Raw genomic sequence first — 20,428 nt, 5'->3', positions numbered from 1 at the left:
GCTAAATGGAAAGAGTATAGTGCAGGAGAGTTCAGCAAAAAAGCTGTTCCTATCTCACGTGCTATAAATGGTACTCCTCTTCAGACATACATGGACATAAGCAAACTGGGTAGTTATGTTGATAATTCTCCCATTCAGTCACTCATATTTGTACTATACTCAGGAAATCCTACTATCAGGTCCAGTTAATTTCCAAGGGAATATCCTGGAGATCGTTGTACTCTTCACTTTTCAGATGCCTCTTCAAACGCAATGCCCTCTAATATACAATAATCCAAACAAATCGCTTAGTGGGAAAGGCCCCAGTTCTTTCTAACTGAGAATAGTAAAGAACTTAAATCCTTCATGTATCCTGACAAATAGCACAGCTCTCCTTATATGCAGTAACTTCCCAGTTACACGTGGATGTTTTATGTCTCTCTTTTCAAGCAAAGAAAGACACCCTCCTATTTTTCCTCCTATTTCCTCATTTCCTCCTATTTCTTCACAAAACCAGTTCAAACAGTACTTGCTGAAGAGATAGGTTCCTAACTAAACATATTCTTAGTGTATAGAATAAGTTACTACTACTACAAGTCAAAGTAGTACCTTAGATAGCTTTAAGTCTAGTCTCAGTGATTTGTTGGATAGACACAAATTTACCCCAGGCTATTATGTATGGCAATTTTTGCTGAATGTAGACTTGTCTTGATAATGTAGTTTATAAGATCAGATCTCCTCTGTAATCTGCTGGTGTATATTTTGACCCAGATTCAGCTAGCCATATTAATTACTTGTAGTCAAGGATAGTATCTTTAAATATTGGTGTTTTACTTAACACATTCACCACTGGAGCAATTGCAAATGTTTAGTTTTCTTATAGGTAAAGGTCTGCTGGCCAGCACCTTTCTTTTGTGGGATATTTGGTGAGGGCTGTACAAAACAGTAGGGCCTTGTCAACTATTTTTTTTTCTGTGGGGCAAAATAAGGTCAGACATTCTTTTGTGATGGTGCCTCCTCCACTGAAAAATACAATATTTCTAAATGACTCCTGACTCCGTGAAATTTCCCTGTATCCTTTCAATTGGAAAACCCTTTTCCTTCTTCTTTGTTTGCTCCAGTACTTCTTCCCTTTCCTAAGATTAAGGCAGGTGTTGGACAGTTCACCCTGCTAAGAAAATTGGCTAAATCTTTGAAAACAGAATTTAGCCTCTTTTGACAAAAAGGAGTAATAGAACAGGTGTCATCTTTGTTTACATATTCAGGTTACTATTTCAAGTTATTTCCTCCACCCAAAAAGCAGGACCACTGGATGCTGATTCTGGATTTGTCTTGTCTCATCTAGCACCATAGTCTGAAAAAGTTTAATATACTTGCTCTCCAGTACCTTCCTCTGCTTCTTCCTCACAGTGGACAGAATGACAACCCTGGAGTTATATATGTATGTTGAATATTCCTGGGTTGAAGCCCAACAGGCAATTCTAATATTTATGTCCAGCTGAGATATAAATGTATATCCTCTCCTGTGGAAGGAGAGCTGACACTGGCTACTGAATTTCCTTGCCTCATTCTAGCTCTCCAGGTCTCAAATTGCTAAACATTCTTATGTCTCTGACAGCAAAACTGGACATCCTACCATTATACCAGCAGGCCAATCATTAGAATAATACATGAAAGGATATCTTCAGGTTGTGCTTGGATGCATTCTTGCTTGAGGCAGAATGATACTGCTGTCTGCTCAAGCACTCACAGCAAATGCTTGATAACACTGGACTATTGATAACTTAAGAACGGTAGATATGCATCATACATAACTGCTAGCCATTTTTAATGCTCCTATGCCTTATATAATTTAACTTCTTGAATAACTTGAAAATATTTTAAATGGTGAAAAAATTTAACTATGTGATATACATATGCTGTGTTTTAGAAGATATTCATTATACATAATACTCAGTAAATAAACTAATAAAGTTAATAAATTATAAAGTTAAAATTTATATTTTTTTTAATTTTTATATTTTTTTATTTTTATTTTTATTTATTTATTTTACTTTTAATGGGAAGTATCAGTGATAAACATTATCCTATATGTTAACATATGGTGTATATAATGTCACTAGTCCCTTAAACGTTTTTACGAGGGTCTAAACATACTACAGATTTGTGTTCACTTGGAGTCTTCCTACTTTTCAATCTCTCTCTCACTCATTTTTAAAGCTAATTTTATGTTTTCTTCATGAAGAATGTATGCTTTGGAAATGAAAATAAAAATCCTGAAATAATGTTTCTCTTACCAGGTGTTAAGGGTAGTTCGTCTTATAAAAATTTCTCCTGCTCTGGAAGATTTCGTGTACAAAATCTTTGGACCTGGAAAGAAACTTGGAAGTTTGGTAGTCTTTACAGCAAGCCTTCTGATTGTGATGTCAGCCATCAGTTTACAGATGTTTTGCTTTGTGGAAGAACTAGATCGCTTTACCACATTTCCAAGGGTAAGTGAAGACAACTTATTTAGCCTAACTGCATAATAATGCTGTCTCGTAACTTTCCTTTGGAATCCACAGGCATATTAATCAATTATATATTGTTAGTTAACTGACAAAAAGAAAAATATGACAACTGGTGTGTGTGTGTGTGTGTGTGTGTGTGTGTGTGTGTGTGTGTGTGTGTGTGTGTGTGTGTGTGTGTGTGTGTGTGTTTGTGTGTGTGTGTGTGTGTGTGTGCGTGCATGCATATTTTTAGAATTTGTTGGATTTCTGCCGTTCAGTCTACTTGTGGGAATGTAAAAAGAAGCACAGATAGATACATAGACACATATGAAGTGTGTGTGTTTGTGTGTCTGCATAGCATCTTATTACACTCTAGTCTGCATGACTATGAATTGCTCCACTGATCAGCTGAAACAGCTGCATAGTACAGCACCCAACTACTAAGAACACCACACACAGGCAATTTATTTATTTATTTAACATTTGTTGACCAGAAAAGTCCGACTAGGACAGAGCCTATTTTCATTGGAGGCCCGGGGAGAAACGCTCCAGAAGCATGTCTTTGGATTGTAGGAGGAAACCGGAGTACCCAGAGGAAACCCATGCAAATGCAGGGAGAACATGCAAACTCTGTACAGAAGGCACCCCAGCCAAGAATCGAACTGGGAAACCTCTTGCTGTGAGGCAACAACGTTAGCCGCTGCACCACTGTGCCATCTGCAATTAGACAGTGACATCACCCATGTGCTCCTACACACACAGACACACACACATGGCAGCTTTGCCATGCACACATATGCCTTTGGAGCCCTCATCTCCTGTAAAAAACTTGTAATGATGTCTATGAATCTCATTGTATGCACATAGTGTAGGGTACTTACATAGATCCTGACCATGGACTACTGCACATATTTGTAGAGATATGAGCCTCACTGCATAGAAGTGCAGAGTGTTGTTTATAGGCGGCGAGACTGGCCTATGAATCAATGTTGAGAAATATGCAGCGCAACCTGTGCTCATCTTGCATACTTCATAACTTGGATATGAAAACCAGCCTATGTTTTCCTCTTAAAAACAGAAAATCAACTGCTTTTAATGTGCCAGAATAGTTTTGAATATATCATTGTATTGAGAAAAGTGTGTAGGGTGTAATACTGAAGGAAAACACAAGCTGAACTATTATTCCCAGTACATACTGCAACACCTTGAATACTATAAGAATGGCTGGAAAATAAGGAAGAAAACCTGTTTCACCTAGATTTTTCTAGAGAATACAGAGATGTGTAGTATAAATGGAATCAGAAAAGAAATCTAGAGCATAGGGATAAGTGCCTCTTAAGTTTTCAAATTATATAACACTCAGAATAAATCAAAAAATAAACAGAAATTTTCCAATAATATTCTAACATTATTAACTAAATACTTCTTGTATTAATACACTGATGCTAAATGTTTGCAAATCTCATTTTCCAACTTATCTACATGTGGAGATAAGGAATGAAAAGACGTCCAAGTATTTTATAGCTTTAGTTTATTCACTTTAAATAGAATAATCACCCATTAAATTCTATCCAGGGGTCTCAGTGAAGAGTCCATGGCTTGGTTTTGTTTTAATTAATATCTAAAGGATCCATCCATCTATCAATCCATCCATCCACATCCCCTTTTTTCCCATTTTTGCACATGGGGCCGGGCTGTCACTTCACCTGTGACAATTATCTAGAGCTAAAACTATTTTGTAATATAATACCAACCATTTAAATTACTTTTATATATACTCTTCTGTTGGGTGTTCTAATTTCCTCTAGCACTGCAAAGATAAGCAGTAGCCTGAATCATAAGGCACTCAGCCAAGCAGTTATTTATCCATTGTTAATGAGATTAATTACCATGCGCACAGGGCCAGCCTTATTTGAACTGACACCCAAGGAAAATGCTCATGGTGACTGCCCCTGCCTAGTGCCCTCTATGCACATCATACAGTGCCCCAGGGTCTCCTGCCATCCTAGCATACCCACACCATCCAGATTCCTTTCTCTTCCGTTTCCCCCAGTTCATCTTACTCTTCCTTTTTTGTATCCTGAATTCATTCATTCATTCATCTCATAATAGTTAGGCATGACTGCACTCTGATAACTATGGAAAAAACAACTGCATGAAATTAATGGTCGAGGGCCACTAGGCCACCAGAAGCCACAAGGGTTACATTTTTTTTAAATAACCTGTTCTTCCAATCATGGCCTAAGCAAAAATCACAATTAAGAAAGGAAATTCAGTCATCGTTATCATCATCATCATCATCAATCCTCTTTTTCCCATTTTCTATGTGAGGTTGAGGTGTCATGTTAACCATCACCATCTCTCTGTTCAGTGCCACACTCCTGCCTGTCGTGTTAAACATCACCATCTCTCTCTCTTTCTGTTCAGTGCCACACTCCTGCCTGTCATGTTAACCATCACCATCTCTCTCTCTGTTCAGTGCCACACTCCTGCCTGTCATGTTAACCATCACCATCTCTCTCTTTGTTCAGTGCCAAACTCCTGCCTGTCATGTTAACCATCACCATCTCTCTCTCTCTGTTCAGTGCAACACTCCTGCCTGTCATGTTAACCATCACCATCTCTCTCTCTCTGTACAGTGCCACACTCCTGCCTGTCATGTTAACCATCACCATCTCTCTCTCTCTGTTCAGTGCCACACTCCTGCCTGTCATGTTACCCATCACCATCTCTCTCTCTGTTCAGTGTGACACTCCTGCCTGTCATGTTAACCATTACCATCTCTCTCTCTGATCAGTGCCACACTCCTGCCCGTCAAGTTAACCATCACCATCTCTCTCTCTCTGTGTTCAGTGCCACACTCCTGCCTGTCATGTTAACCATCACCATCTCTCTCTCTGTTCCATGCCACACTCCTGCCTTTCATGTTAACCATCACCATCTCTCTCTCTGTTCAGTGCACACTCCTGCCTGTCATGTTAACCATCACCATCTCTTTCTCTCTGTTCCATGCCACACTCCTGCCTGTCATGGTAACCATCATCATCCCTCTCTCTCTGTTCAGTGCCACCCTCCTGCCTGTCATGTTAACCATCACCATCTCTCTCTCTCTGTTCGGTGCCACAGTTCTGCCTGTCATGTTAACCATCACCATCTCTCTCTCTGTTCAGTGTGACACTCCTGCCTGTCATGTTAACCATCACCATCTCTCTCAGTTCAGTGCCACACTCCTGCCTGTCATGTTAACCATCACCATCTCTCTCTCTCTGTTCAGTGCCACACTCCTGCCTGTCATGTTAACCATCACCATCTCTCTCTCTCTGTTCAGTGCCACACTCCTGCCTGTCATGTTAACCATCACCATCTCTCTCTGTTCAGTGCCACACTCCTGCCTGTCATGTTAACCATCACCATCTCTCTTTCTCTGTTCAGTGCCACACTCCTGCCTGTCATGTTAACCGTCACCATCTCTCTCTCTATGTTCAGTGCCACACCCCTGCCTGTCATGTTAACCATCACCATCTCTCTCTCTCTGTTCAGTGCCACATTCCTGCATGTCATGTTAACCATCACCATCTCTCTCTCTCTGTTCAGTGCCACACTCTTGCCTGTCATGTTAACCGTCACCATCTCTCTCTCTATGTTCAGTGCCACACTCCTGCCTGTCATGTTAACCATCACCATCTCTCTCTGTTCAGTGCCACACTCCTGCCTGTCATGTTAATCATCACCATCTCTCTCTGTCTCTCTCTGTTCAATTCCACACTTCTGCCTGTCATGTCAACCATCACCATCTCTCTCTCTCTGTTCAGTGCCACACTCCTGCCTGTCATGTTAACCATCACCATCTCTCTCTCTCTCTCTGTTCAGTGCCACACTCCTGCCTGTCATGTTAACAATCACTATCTCTCTCTGTTAAGTGCTACACTCCTGCCTGTCATGTCAACAATCACCATCTCTCTCTCTCTGTTCAGTACCACACTCCTGCCTGTCATGTTAACCATCACCATCTCTCTCTCTCTGTTCAGTGCCACACTCCTGCCTGTCATGTTAACCATCACCATCTCTCTCTGTTCAGTGCCATACTCCTGCCTGTCATGTTAACCATCACCATCTCTCTCTCTCTGTTCAGTGTCACACTCCTGCCTGTCATGTTAACCATCATCATCTCTCTCTCTCTCTTTCTCTCTCTGTTCAGTGCCACACTCCTCCCTGTCATGTTAACCATCACCATCTCTCTCTCTGTTCAGTGCCACACTCCTGACTGTCATGTTAACCATCACCATCTCTCTCTCTCTCTCTGTTCAGTGCCACACTCCTGCCTGTCATATTAACCATCACCATCTCTCTCTCTGTTCAGTGAAACACTCCTGCCTGTCATGATAACCATCACCATCTCTCTCTCTCTCTGTTCAGTGCCACACTCCTGCCTGTCATGTTAACCATCACCATCTCTCTCTCTCTCTCTGTTCAGTGTCACACTCCTGCCTGTCATGTTAACCACCACCATCTCTCTCTCTCTGTTCAGTGCCACACTCCTGCCTGTCATGTTAACCATTACCATCTCTCTCTCTCTGTTCAGTGCCACACTCCTGCCTGTGATGTTAACCATCACCGTCTCTCTCTCTCTCTCTGTTCAGTGCCACACTCCTGCCTGTCATGTTAACCATCACCATCTCTCTCTCTCTGTCCAGTGCCACACTCCTGTCTGTCATGTTAACCGTCACCATCTCTCTCTCTCTCTGTTCAGTGCCACACTCCTGCCTGCCATGTTAACCATAACCATCTCTCTCTCTCTCTCTGTTCAGTTCCACACTCCTGCCTGTCATGTTAACCATCACCATCTCTCTCTCTCTCTCTGTTCAGTGCCACACTCCTGCCTGTCATGTTAACGATCACTATCTCTCTCTCTGTTCAGTGCCACACTCCAGCCTGTCATGTTAACCATCATCATCTCTCTCTCTCTCTTTCTCTCTCTGTTCAGTGCCACACTCCTGCCTGTCATGTTAACCTTCACCATCTCTCTCTCTGTTCAGTGCCACACTCCTGACTGTCATGTTACCTATCGCCATCTCTCTCTCTCTGTTCAGTGCCACACTCGTGCCTGTCATATTAACCATCACCATCTCTCTCTCTGTTCAGTGCCACACTCCTGCCTGTCATGATAACCATCACCATCTCTCTCTCTCTCTCTGTTCAGTGCCACACTCCTGCCTGTCATGTTAACCATCACCATCTCTCTCTCTCTCTCTCTGTTCAGTGCTACACTCCTGCCTGTGATGTTAACCATCATCGTCTCTCTCTCTCTGTGTTTTCAGTGCCACACTCCTGCCTGTCATGTTAACCATCACCATCTCTCTCTCACTGTTCAGTGCCACACTCCTGCCTGTCATGTTAACCATCACCATCTCTCTCTGTTCAGCGCCACACTCCTGCCTGTCATGTTAACCATCACCATATCTCTCTCTCTCTCTCTGTTCAGTGACACACTCTTGCCTGTCATGTTACCCATCACCATCTCTCTCTCTCTCTGTTCAGTGTGACACTCCTGCCTGTCATGTTAACCATCACCATCTCTCTCTGATCAGTGCCATACTCCTGCCTATCAAGTTAACCATCACCATCTCTCTCTCTGTGTTCAGTGCCACACTCCTGCCTGTCATGTTAACCATCACCATCTCTCTCTCTCTGTTCAGTGCCACACTCCTGCCTGTCATGTTAACCATCACCATCTCTCTCTCTCTGTTCAGTGCCATACTCCTGCCTGTCCTGTCAACCATCACCATCTCTCTCTCTCTGTTCAGTGCCACACTCCTGCCTGTTATATTAACCAGCACCATCTCTCTCTCTCTCTGTTCAGTGCCAGACTCCTGCCTGTCATGTTAACCATCACCATCTCTCTCTCTCTCTGTTCAGTGCCAGACTGCTGCCTGTCATGTTAACCATCACCATCTCTCTCTCTGTTCAGTGCCACACCCCTGCCTGTCATGTTAACCATCACCATCTCTCTCTCTCTGTTCAGTGCCACACTACTGCCTGTCATGTTAACCATCACCATCTCTCTCTCTCTCTCTGTTCAGTGCCACACTCCTGCCTGTCATGTTAACCATCACCATCTCTCTCTTTGTTCAGTGCCACACTCCTGCCTGTCATGTTAAACATCACCATCGCTCTCCCTGTTCAGTGCCACACTCCTGCCTGTCATGTTAACCATCACCATCTCTCTCTCTCTGTTCAGTGCCACACTCCTGCCTGTCATGTTAACCATCACCATCTCTGTCTCTGTTCAGTGCCCTACCCCTGCCTGTCATGTTAACCATCACCATCTCTCTCTCTCTCTCTCTCTCTCTCTGTTCAGTGCCACACATCTGCCTGTCATGTTAACCATCACCATCTCTCTCTCTCTCTCTCTCTCTCTCTCTGTTCAGTACCACACTCCTGCCTGTCATGTTAACCATCACCATCTCTCTCTATGTTCAGTGCCACACTCCCGCCTGTCATGTTAACCATCACCATCTTTCTCTCTCTGTTCAGTGCCACACTCCTGCCTGTCATGTTAACCATCACCATCTCTCTCTCTCTGTTCAGTGCCACACTCCTGCCTGTCATGTTAACCATCACCATCTCTCTCTCTCTGTTCAGTGCCACACTCCTGCCTGTCATGTTAACCATCACCGTCTCTCTCTCTCTCTCTCTGTTCAGTGCCACACTCCTGCCTGTCATATTAATCATCACCATCTCTCTCTCTCTCTCTCTGTTCAGTGACACACTCCTGCCTGTCATGTTGACCATCACCATCTCTCTCTCTCTCTCTGTTCAGTGCCACACTCCTGCCTGTCATTTTAACCATCACCATCTCTCTCTCTCTGTTCAGTGCCACACTCCTACCTGTCATGTTAACCATCACCATCTCTCTCTCTCTGTTCAGTGCCACACTCCTGCCTGTCATGTTAACCATCACCATCTCTCTCTTATCAGTGTCACACTCCTGCCTGTCATGTTAACCATCACCATCTCTCTCTCTCTGTTCAGTGCCACACTCCTGCCTGTCATGTTAACCATCACCATCTCTCTTTGTTCAGTGCCACACTCCTGCCTGTCATGTTAACCATCACCATCTCTATCTCTGTTCAGTGCCACACTCCTGCCTGTCATGTTAACCATCACCATCTCTCTCTGTTCAGTGCCATACTCCTGCCTGTCATGTTAACCATCACCATCTCTCTCTCTCTCTGTTCAATGCCACACTACTGCCTGTCATGTTAACCATCACCATCTCTCTCTCTCTGTTCAGTGCCACAATCCTGCCTGTCTTTTTAACCATCACCATCTCTCTCTGTTCAGTGCCACACTCCTGCCTGTTATTTTAACCATCACCATCTCTCTCTCTCTATCTGTTCAGTGCCACACTCCTACCTGTCATGTTAACCATCACCATCTCTCTCTCTCTTTTCAGTGCCACACTCCTACCTGTCATGTTAACCATCACCATCTCTCTCTCTCTGTTCAGTGCCACACTCCTGCCTGTCATGTTAACCATCACCATCTCTCTCTCTGTTCAGTGCCACACTCCTGCCTGTCATGTTGGCCATCACCATCTCTCTCTCTGTTCAGTGCCACACTCCTGCCTGTCATGTTAACCATCTCCATCTCTCTCTCTCTGTTCAGTGCCACACTCCTGCCTGTCATGTTAACCATCACCATCTCTCTCTCTGTTCTGTGCCACACTCCTGTCTGTCATGTTAACCATCACCATCTCTCTCTGTTCAGTGCCACATTCCTGCCTGTCATGTTAACCATTACCATCTCTCTCTTTCTGTTCAGTGCCACACTCCTGCCTGTCATGTTAACCATCACCGTCTCTCTCTCTCTCTCTCTCTCTCTCTGTTCATTGCCACACTCCTGCCTGTCATGTTAACCATCATCATCTCTCTCTCTCTGTTCAGTGCCACACTCTTGCCTGTCATATTAACCATCACCATCTCTCTCTCTCTGTTCAGTGACACACTCCTGCCTGTCATGTTGACCATCACCATCTCTCTCTCTGTTCAGTGCCACACTCCTGTCTGTCATGTTAACCATCACCATCTCTCTCTCTGTTCAGTGCCACACTCCTACCTGTCATGTTAACCATCACCATCTCTCTCTCTCTTTTCAGTGCCACACTCCTGCCTGTCATGTTAACCATCACCATCTCTCTCTCTCTCTGTTCAGTGCCACACTCCTGCTTTCTTCGATACTCATGCCTGACTAACACAGAACTTCTCTCACACAATTCAGGCTGGATGCCCTCATTTCTTCTTGCCTTCTTCCTGTATGTCCCAAATCTTCTTCATCAGATTGTCTACTTCCTTTCTGAACATGTGCCTCGACCACTGTAGTGTGGTATTTTTGATCTTTTCTCCAATTCAAGCTATTTTGGCTTCTGCTCTTATGTCTTTCCTTCTTGTCTGTCCCACACTGTGCATCCTACCATCTATCTCAACTTTGGCCAGTCCTCATGCCTTTATTGATCATTATAAAATGGATCTGGTCTCGAGGGGAACATCAGACTTTGGATCAGCTGTGCTCATGATTATCCTTCCTTAGAGTCCACTCAGGAATTTTAGTAGCTGGGGACTCTGTCCCAACAGTTGAGGATATAATGAAAATTGACATCAGATAAGAAGTTCTGTACTCACTATAACTTATAGTAGTATTTCCTACTTTATTTCAAATGGCAAAGATGATCTGAGATATGTTAGGGGTTGGTGCGTTATGGGTAGTGGAGGAGCTCAAGAGCTTTTTGGTGGCCATGGCTAAAGTGATGGCTAAGATGGATCCAGGATCGGATCTGAACCCAACAGCTGAGGAAGAATGAAAATGGACAAAACAGATGGATTGTTATGGTGAGTACATAACTTTTTTTTTTTTTTTTTATTTACTCAGCTCATACCATGGGTAATGTATTAATTCGGTTCAGGCTCTTAGGCAGTGATATGTTCTTGTGGATAATTTGGTTAGGGACACATGGCTGAAGTGACATTCAGCTGCAGAGAAATATGGCTGTTGTAAATTCCCTGTGGGCAAAAAGAAGAATGCAGTGCCATGTCCGAAACTTCAATAACCAAATCACTGGGGGAAGGTAATGTCCTGCAAGCCATTCTGTTTAAACTAATTAAACAAGAAGGTGAAATACTGTCTTCCACAGGCAACCCCTACTCTCACTCAGTAGTTATATCAACTTTGGTGTGTGCACCTCATTTGACTGTGATAAAAAGATATCTCTCAATGTCTTAGAGCAAGAATCAAGACAAAGCCAAACAATAATAAGGGCCAGTGGCCCAGAATCACGGACGGATTTTAAATATTTTTATATAGTTACAAAGTTGATAAAATAAAAGGTGCTGTATTACTGTGCATTTCCTGTAGAATATGAAACCTCAACTTTAAACATTTCTAATTATTTAGTGACTGCAATCCTTAACAATTTGCCAGAAAACCACACATTTTATCAGGATCAAACCAAAACTATGAAGAAAACTCAAGGGCATGTGGATAACTCTGGAACAGTTGAGCTATGCACTTTCAACATAGTTTCACGTAAGCCATAGACAGCCCACAAGTATTCCAACTTATTTCCTACATTAGTCATGCGTAGTCAGACGGTTAACTGAGTAATTCATATGACAGTAACTTACTAGTTGCTATAGCCACTTTGTTGTATACACAGTGTATGACTGTGATTAAAAAAATGTTCACATATGTTGCCCACATTCAGGGACCGATTTAAAATTTTTTACATTGGTATGCTGTCTTTGAATGATATGAAGACTGAAACTCAATTGTTTGTCATTAGTGAGTGCAGTTTTCAGTGATTTGGAAAACCATAACTTTTATGAGGAACATTCTAAAGCAGGTAAAGTGAAGGACATTGTGTAAAATCAGGGATAGTTTTAACTTGTTTCATGGAAGTAGTATCCAAAGCTTATATCATATAAATGCACACCAGTCCATTCAATTTAGATTGTAAGTTGAACAAATGACAAAAGGGGTAAGATGCATTCATTCACAGCTACCCCTCAGAATTTAGTGACTGCAGTCCTCAACAATTTGCCAGAAAACATAAAATGGTTGTTGTCCTGTCTTGCCTGCATTCTTACTAGGTTAGGTTCAGATCCGATCCCTCAGATCTGACTCGGCCTTATACACCAGCTCAAAGTCTTTTACTAGCTCATGGCTATCCCCCTATCCCATCATGCACCAGGAGAGCTCCCCAGATCTCGATTGCTACTAAAACAGATCGGGTGCTTCTCACTGGCTCTGGCTAAGTACAATTTCTTCAAATATTTTTTTTTTTGAAAAATAGTGTTTCTCTCTAGTGTATCTTTAATAGTATGTTTTTCTATTAGTAACTGCTTCATTTTACTGCTAGTCCTTTTGCTGCCTTTGTGTTTAACTGTTGTTGGCCGCCGTTTTTTGCAAGGCATACTTCCCCTATTTCGATTTGAAATTAAATTTAAACAGCCCATTTTTAGTTAGAGAGCTTTCAGTTTTCTGATTCTTTCAAGTAGCTCATTTGAATTAGAAAACTACCTAGACCCATTTAAGTTAGAGGGTCTCCCTCCCCTTTTCTGTCCACAGAGCATAGCCCATTTAAGTTAGAGGGCTACACTATCCTCTCTCTTCCATTAGAGTTAGGTATAGTTATTTCTTATTAGTCATTTCTAGTGTTGTTGTTAAAAAAATAATTTCTTTTGCATATATCTATACTTTGATTGTTGGCTGTTTTCCTTCTCTTTACTGATCAGCACTATTATGTCTTCTAAGGATTCTAAGGAATAAAACTCTCTGGGTTTAATAAGTGTGACAAATGCGGACAGAAAATGTCCCTAACAAACAGGCATACAATTTGTGTATATTGTTTAGGAGCTTTTCACCTCTAAGAGTCCTGTGCAGTTTGCCATTCCTTCAGCCAGCGGGATTTATTGGAGTGTAAAAATAAGCTGATTTTAAGAGGCCTTTTGAAAACTCCCCTTGCCGAAGTAATTCAAGGAGGTCAAGGTCCTTCATAATCTGGTCAATCATCTTCTCTAAAGTCCGACAGGTCTTCAAAAAGGTCTTTATCTTCTAGCGCTCCATCAGAACCATCCAAAAAAAGTGCCTAAAATATCCTCTCCAGATCTGAAGGCTGTCAGTTCCAAGAGGCTTTCCACTTCGGCCCCATCAGTCTCGGTGCCAGTGGAATTTCAGTTATGGAGCCGGTCCCCTGAATTGGAACTGGTATCTCCAACTCTGAGGTCACCTTCACTTCAGCCTTCTAAATCTCCTGCCCCCTCAACTCAATCCTCCAGGAGCCTGTCTGATGATGACATGGATCAGGTGGTGCAGAGACTCTTGAGGATCATAGGATCATATGAGATTACTAGGCTATTGGCCCTGAGGCCCTTATAAGCCTAGCCAAGAGTTTAGCCCATGTTTAGACAAGTCAGCACCCAAAGCCTTTGTCCAGCAGGGACACAGGTGGAATCCCAGGGATGTGTTTTCTGTTTCCCATCCAGTTATTCTGGTTGCACTTAAAAAGGGATAATGAGGTACTCTGCTTGACGTGGAGAGGGAGTCTATTCCACAGATGGAGGAGTGTCTGGGACACAAATCTGTCCCGCCAACAAATCCTATTGATATCACAGACCAGGTTGAGGCCGCACGTACAGGTTGCATGAGTGGAGCTTGACTTGTGGTTATGCAGCAGTCCCGTCAAGGTGGAGTCTGAGATTGAGTACACCAGCGCTCACCAAACTGTTATCGGATCCAACCCTGGAGACTTTGGATCTGACCAAACCCTCCCCTTCTGTGTCAGTTTCTCCTCTGAGCTGACCTCGGATCTCGGAGCCATAATGTCTGTTGCTTATCTTGGTGGAAATCAGAACCGAGACCTATCTCAGGATTGCTGGTTCCGAATATTGCTCTGACATCCTTGGTTCCATCGGAGCTTGAGAAGTCTAGGAGCCGATGCTCTCTGGTTGGGTCCAGGAAGGGGAGTTGGATTGGACAGTTGTCAGATCTGAACTTTCCTCTCTGGGCATTGGCACAGGTGAGCTCAGCTCCTACATCAGCCTCAGAGCCATCCACCTTGGTCCCAGGGATTCCCTCTGGTTCCTCAGAGCTGGAGGTTTCCTCAGATCAAGGGTGGGGGGCTTTTGAGGTGATGAGGAGAGAGCTGTCTCCACAGGCAGCACCACTCAGGTCTGGGCATTCTCCACCTAAAGGCAGCAGTGTCTATCTCTTTACCCTTGCATCCACAGGGTTGCAGAGATCCTAAGCCTTAGGATGCTCCACATGGTGCTCCACCCTCTCCTCTGAAACCTCCCCAGACTACTCCTCTGAAGAGGTCCCTTGGAAAAAATTATGTAAGAGGAAGAATTAAGACTCCCCAGAGGAGTCCATAAAATCAGATACAGGCTTCGATGCTGAAGGGTCCCCATGGTCGCCTCTTGATGACGTCTCCTTTGGAGACATCTTGGAAATACTTAAACAGAGAGGTGGCTGGAAGTCCACCAACCCTTCAGCAGAGGAGTCTGTGGACCTGAAGGCTTTTGGATCTCACCTTTCCTCCATTTGCATGTCTCCACCTTTCGACAAACTTATGGAGTTAGTTTCTCAAAAGGCATGGGAGTCTCCAGTTTCTGTGGAACCAGTTCCACAGAGACCAAATAAATTCATTACCTCCCCATCAGACAAGAATTTCCTAACCAAAGGAGTCCCAGTAGATGCTATGGTGGTGGCAGCAGCCACCAAGAAGGAACTTTCCGAGGTGTCTTCTTCTATCCATCCACCGAACAAAGAGTCTCGCATGATGGACAGATATGGAAAGTGCATTTTTTTCTTCAGCGACCTTTGCTCTTAGATCACTGAATTACCTGACTCACTTCACAAGGTTACAGAGAGATCTCCTGAAAGAGCTAGGAGATACTCTCCAAGGCTCAGTAGCTGAAGGGGCGGCAGAAAAAGTTTCCTCTCAGCTCTCTACCTTAAATTCTGTGGTCAACTCCTCCATGAGGCTGATTTCTTATGCAGCAGATTGAGTAAGCAGAGCAGCAGATTCAGGAATTTCCTTGAGACATTCCTGGATGCACTTGTGTGACTTTGCAGAACCCTTTAAATCTTCCTTTGTGAATGCCCTGTTTGATGGCTGATCCTTATTCGGGCCTAAAGTCAAGGACACACTAACCAAGTGTGAACAGGAGGGAAAGACTCTCTCTGCTGTAGGAGTCCATTTTTCCTTACCTACCAGACTTTACGCCAAAGGTCAGAAAGGTAGTGGGAAAATGTGGTTTTGAAAATCCCAGAGAGGTTTCCAGGACACACATGGTGATTCTTCCACCAGGGGCAGAGGGGGAACTAGTAGTGGAAGATGCTAACCACGAGGCAGAGGGGGTCTGCAAAATCAGGGTGACCAGGAATCCTTCTTTGGTAAGCCCTTTCAGTGCTCCTGAAATTAAGCATGCCTGTCCATCCCTGGAGGCAGTTGGGGCCACTTATCTTTGTACCCAATAGCCTGGCTGACTATAACAAAAGGCAAGCGGGTACAAAGCATCATATCCAGAGACTACTTCATACCCTTTTCCCTCCCCCTTCCAAATATAAAAAAGATCCTTGATGTACCACCCAATTAAAGGGAACAGGCAACCCTAGAAATTCAGAAATTGCTAGACAAAAGAGTCATCCAAACAGTCCCAACAGACCAAATAGGATCTGGAACTTATTGAAGGTTCTTTTTAGTTCGAAAGAAAACAGGGGACTGGAGACCAATTGTGGATCTCAGCAGCCTAAACAAATCTGTAAAAAAGTCCAAGTTCTGGATGGCAACACTGCAGTCAATACTCCCATTCTTGGGAAAAGACAATTGGATGTGCTTGATATACCAGGATGTGTACTACCACATAAACTGTATAGGCGATCCACAAAACACCTGCGCTTTTGTCTGGGAGTCAGTCATTACCAGTTTCAGGCTCTACCCTTTGCCTTCACTACAGCCCACACAGAGTTCACCAAATGTATCGCAGTAGTTGCAGCTCACTTGAGATGCCTAGGATTCCGAGTGTTTTCATACCTAGACAACTGGCTCCTAACTGCCACCACGAAGCATCTAGTAACAAAAGCAAGCGACTCCACCTTGCATCTTTGCTCTCAATTAGGGATCACAACAAACTATGTAAAATCTGCCCTCTCAGAATATTGTTTTTACAGGAAAAGAACTAAATATAGCAAAGATGATGGCCAAACTCCCTCCAGAAAGGGTACAAGTTCTGCAATGTCAAGTTTCAAATATTCTTTCCAAGAAAAGAGCGCAAACAAGGATAGCCCTTTAGGTCTTGTGGACCATAGCAGCAGCAATAACATTGTTTTCATTAGCACGTCTGCACGTGAAAATTCTCCATTGGTTGCTGTTCACCTAGTGGTCAATGCAGGAACTACCTATATCCCACAAGATATTGATAATGGAATCTTGCAAAAAAGACCTTTGTTGATGGCTTTTCTCCACTCACATTGACCCTTTGTACTTCCTCAACCTTTATCCATAGTGACCAAAGATGCTTCTCAGATAGGGTGGGGGGACATTATCTGGGAAAGATAGTCCAAGGCACTTGGCAGGATCATAATCCCCATTTGCACATCAATGTCCTAGAGATGAGAGTGGTGCTTCTAGCGTTGCAAGCATTCCATGACTCTCTTCTGCTGGGAACTATGGCAATAGACAGACAACATGTCAGTGGTATGGTACATAAACAAACAAGGAGGAATCAGATCTTACCCCCTTTGCCGGGAGGCCCTGAGAGTATGGCAGTGGGTGACCTCCTCTCAATGCTTTCTGATAGCAGTGCACATCCTGGGGAAACCCTGCATGATAGCAGATAGACACAGCAGAGTGATTCTGATGCCTCACGAATTGTCCCTAAAACAGGAAGTAGCAGGAAGGATTTTATGCAAATGGGGCCAGCCTTGCTGTGACCTTTTTGCCACATACAAGAAACCAAATTCAGCAGCTGCTTTGTCCTTATCCTCCCTCTGGGTGAGTCACCAAGGGATGCAATTGTACATGATTGGCCCTTGGATCTTCTCTATGCCTTTCCTCCCTTTCCATTGATACACAAAGTTCTTCAGGAAGCCAGTTGCTTGGGAAGGGACTTGATACTCATTGCCCCTTACTGGCTTTGTCAAATCTGGCTCTCCTTCCTGTGGCCTCATCTTCTGGAGGAGCCTTGAACTTTGGACCCAGTTCTGGACCTTCTGACTCATGCATCAGGAATACTCCATCCCTCTCTTCAATCTCTCAAGTTGACAGCTTAGCTGCTCCAATTCCAACCATAGCCAGGATCCCTAACCTGTCTTCTTCAGTAAAACAAATGCTTATTTCTTTTCATAAGGTGTCAATGAGAAAGATATATACAAGCAAATGGAAATGATTTTCTTCATGGGCTTCAGAAAATTGCATTGATCCCTTTTCTGCCCCAGTAGCTTCTATTCTAGAATTTTTGGCAAATCTATTCAATGAAGTGCCAGCCGCAGCTGCTATTCCAGTTCAGTTAGCATTGATATCCAGTTTCCATTTATGTGAATCAGGCCTCAGTATTATGTCACACAAACTGTGCAAAGCCTTTCTTAAAGGTACCTTTTTACTAAGACCACCTATTAGAGACCATCCAGCACCATGGGACTTTATCTTATCCCATTTAATTTTTCCCCATTTGAGCCAGCAGCATCAGGCAACCTCAAATATTTGTCCTGGAAAACTAATCTTTTGATAGCTATTACTTCTGCTAGAAGGGTATCCGAGCTCCAAGCATTGTCAATAAACCCCCACTACATGATTTTCCACAGAGACAGGGTATCTTTACGAACAAAACCCTCTTTCTTATTCAAAGTATGTTCAGACTCTAATCTGAACCAATCCATAGAACTACCAGTGTTTTTCTCCTAACTGTGAGAATACAGTACCAAAATCCAGTAGCTCCACCAAGGAACACTCCAGTACACAAATTAGAAGAAAACAAAAAAGGAGCATAACACCATAGACATAAAACTGGAACTTTAATACAACAAAAACAAGAACAGGATAAGCGCTTTTGGCATGTGCCTTCCTCAGATCCTGAAAACAATTTCTACACACAACTATTTAAGAACCAGCTAACCAATCTAGTTAAAAGGCAATTAAGCAATTAAAAATGAGGCAATGAAACATAGCAACACTTATTCCCCATTTGCATAGTGCACTTGGAACAAAAACATGTTTTAAAATAACTTAGATCCAAGCTTAAAACAAAATTACATTTTGTTAAATACAATCAGCATAGCATATTAAAACTTATAGTAAATAAATAAAACACTGCTGTCATAACCATTACACAGCTTGTGAATCTGTTAAAAACTCAGAACTTATACTGTTAACATAGCAGGTTCAAGGCCATAATATTAAAGAAGCAACAGTCACAGCCTGATTAAAAAATGAGGCAATGAAACATAGCAATACTTACTCCCCATTTGCATAGTGCACTTATAACAAAAGCATGTTTTAAAATAGCTTAGATCCAAGCTTAGAACAAAACTACATTTTGTTAAAGGCAATCAGCATAGCATGCTAAAACTTATAGTAAATAAATGAAACACTGCTGTCATAACTATTACACAGCTTGTAAATCTGTTAAAACTCAGAGCTCGTAATGTTAACATATCAGGTTCACAACCATAAAATGAAAGAAGCAACAGTCACAGCCTGATATACAACAAACAAATAATTATTGTCATCGCATGCGATGCAGCAACCTCTTCATTAGTTACAGATCTCTTTAATGTGGAATTATTTAGATGACTTTTACTTCTGCAGAGATTGTGCATATTTACTGATACTGGTGGATTGAAAAAGTTTGAGTAGACTTTTATTATGGAAATGTTCTGAACTGGGCAGTTTTGTCATTAGTGGTGCATGCATTTTGTTTCATTGTTTACTGGAAAAATGTTCAAAACAATAAATTTAAAGTGCCCTCTAACAGCTGTACTGTATTATACAAGGAATATAATTTAATACACTCAAGAAGGTATATCAAAGAACACATGTATGTTTCCTGTTCAAGGGGCCTGTGATTTGAAAACAGCCCAAAGTTAATCTGGTTAGATGTATTTTCTTTGAATGTGGGATTCAATGCTGTTTAAATGAATGTGAGTTTCAAGGGCAGAGAAGTTTTAATGCTAAGTCTATTTTCAATGTAAGACTGCATTGTTTTGCTTAGCAGATGTCTATTAGTGTTTGTGATGTAAAATGTAAAATAAAACTTTTAAATGAAATCCAAATTATCATAGAAGTAAAGCAGTATGCACATTACAGTGTTTATGGTAAATGGGGCAAAATAGCTAAGTAATGCGACATTAAAATAGTGGCAGGGGGTGGCCCCATTCGACCATAATTTTTTGACGGGGAAAGGGCGGCAAACTCAGACAGCCCTGGCTGAACTATACCTCTTAACTGTCCAGATTGTTGCAGAATTAATAGATTTTTGCTTCTTATTTTTGGTTTGTTCCTCTGAAAATTTATGTTTTTCTGGCAAATCATTTAGGAATGAAGTCACTAAATAATGACAGACATTCAGTTTCAGACTTCATACTCTTCAGAAAAATGCATGCTAAGGCAATACCTGTTGTTCTGTCAACTGATTAAGTTTATACAAGAGCAATTTTTAGTGCTGTTTGCATGTTTCCCCAATATATTTGGCTTTGTCCAGATTTCCTGTGTTAAGAGAATGAGAGGTATGCGCAAATAAATCACTTTATAGAATTAGGTATATCCAAACTTCTCAACTGTCCCTGATTTTGGTTCAAGAAGTTGCTCTCCCCCTAATAATCCCGCCACAAAATGGAAAACTTGGAAGAAAACGTGGAGGGTTTACAATTAATAAATAATTGTAATGATCAGAGTTATAGATTAC

The 20,428-nt window shown here is 42.5% G+C and overlaps 1 protein-coding gene across 5 annotated transcripts in view; it reads left to right on the top strand.

Annotated features, from left to right (window-relative positions):
* NALCN (sodium leak channel, non-selective) overlaps positions 1-20,428 on the top strand; it is a 3,563,801-nt gene that overhangs the window by 2,333,247 nt on the left and 1,210,126 nt on the right. For all 5 annotated transcript variants that reach the window (XM_044071239.1, XM_044071242.1, XM_044071240.1 and 2 more), the window contains exon 13: positions 2,280-2,471. In XM_044071239.1, coding sequence (XP_043927174.1) covers positions 2,280-2,471 — 192 coding nt within the window. The remainder of the gene's footprint in view (positions 1-2,279; positions 2,472-20,428) is intronic.

This window comes from Protopterus annectens, chromosome 5.part0, assembly GCF_019279795.1.
Source record: "Protopterus annectens isolate FY-2018-M chromosome 5.part0, PAN1.0, whole genome shotgun sequence".
NCBI lineage: Eukaryota > Metazoa > Chordata > Ceratodontiformes > Protopteridae > Protopterus > Protopterus annectens.
This window is presented reverse-complemented; position numbering and strand designations above follow the sequence as displayed.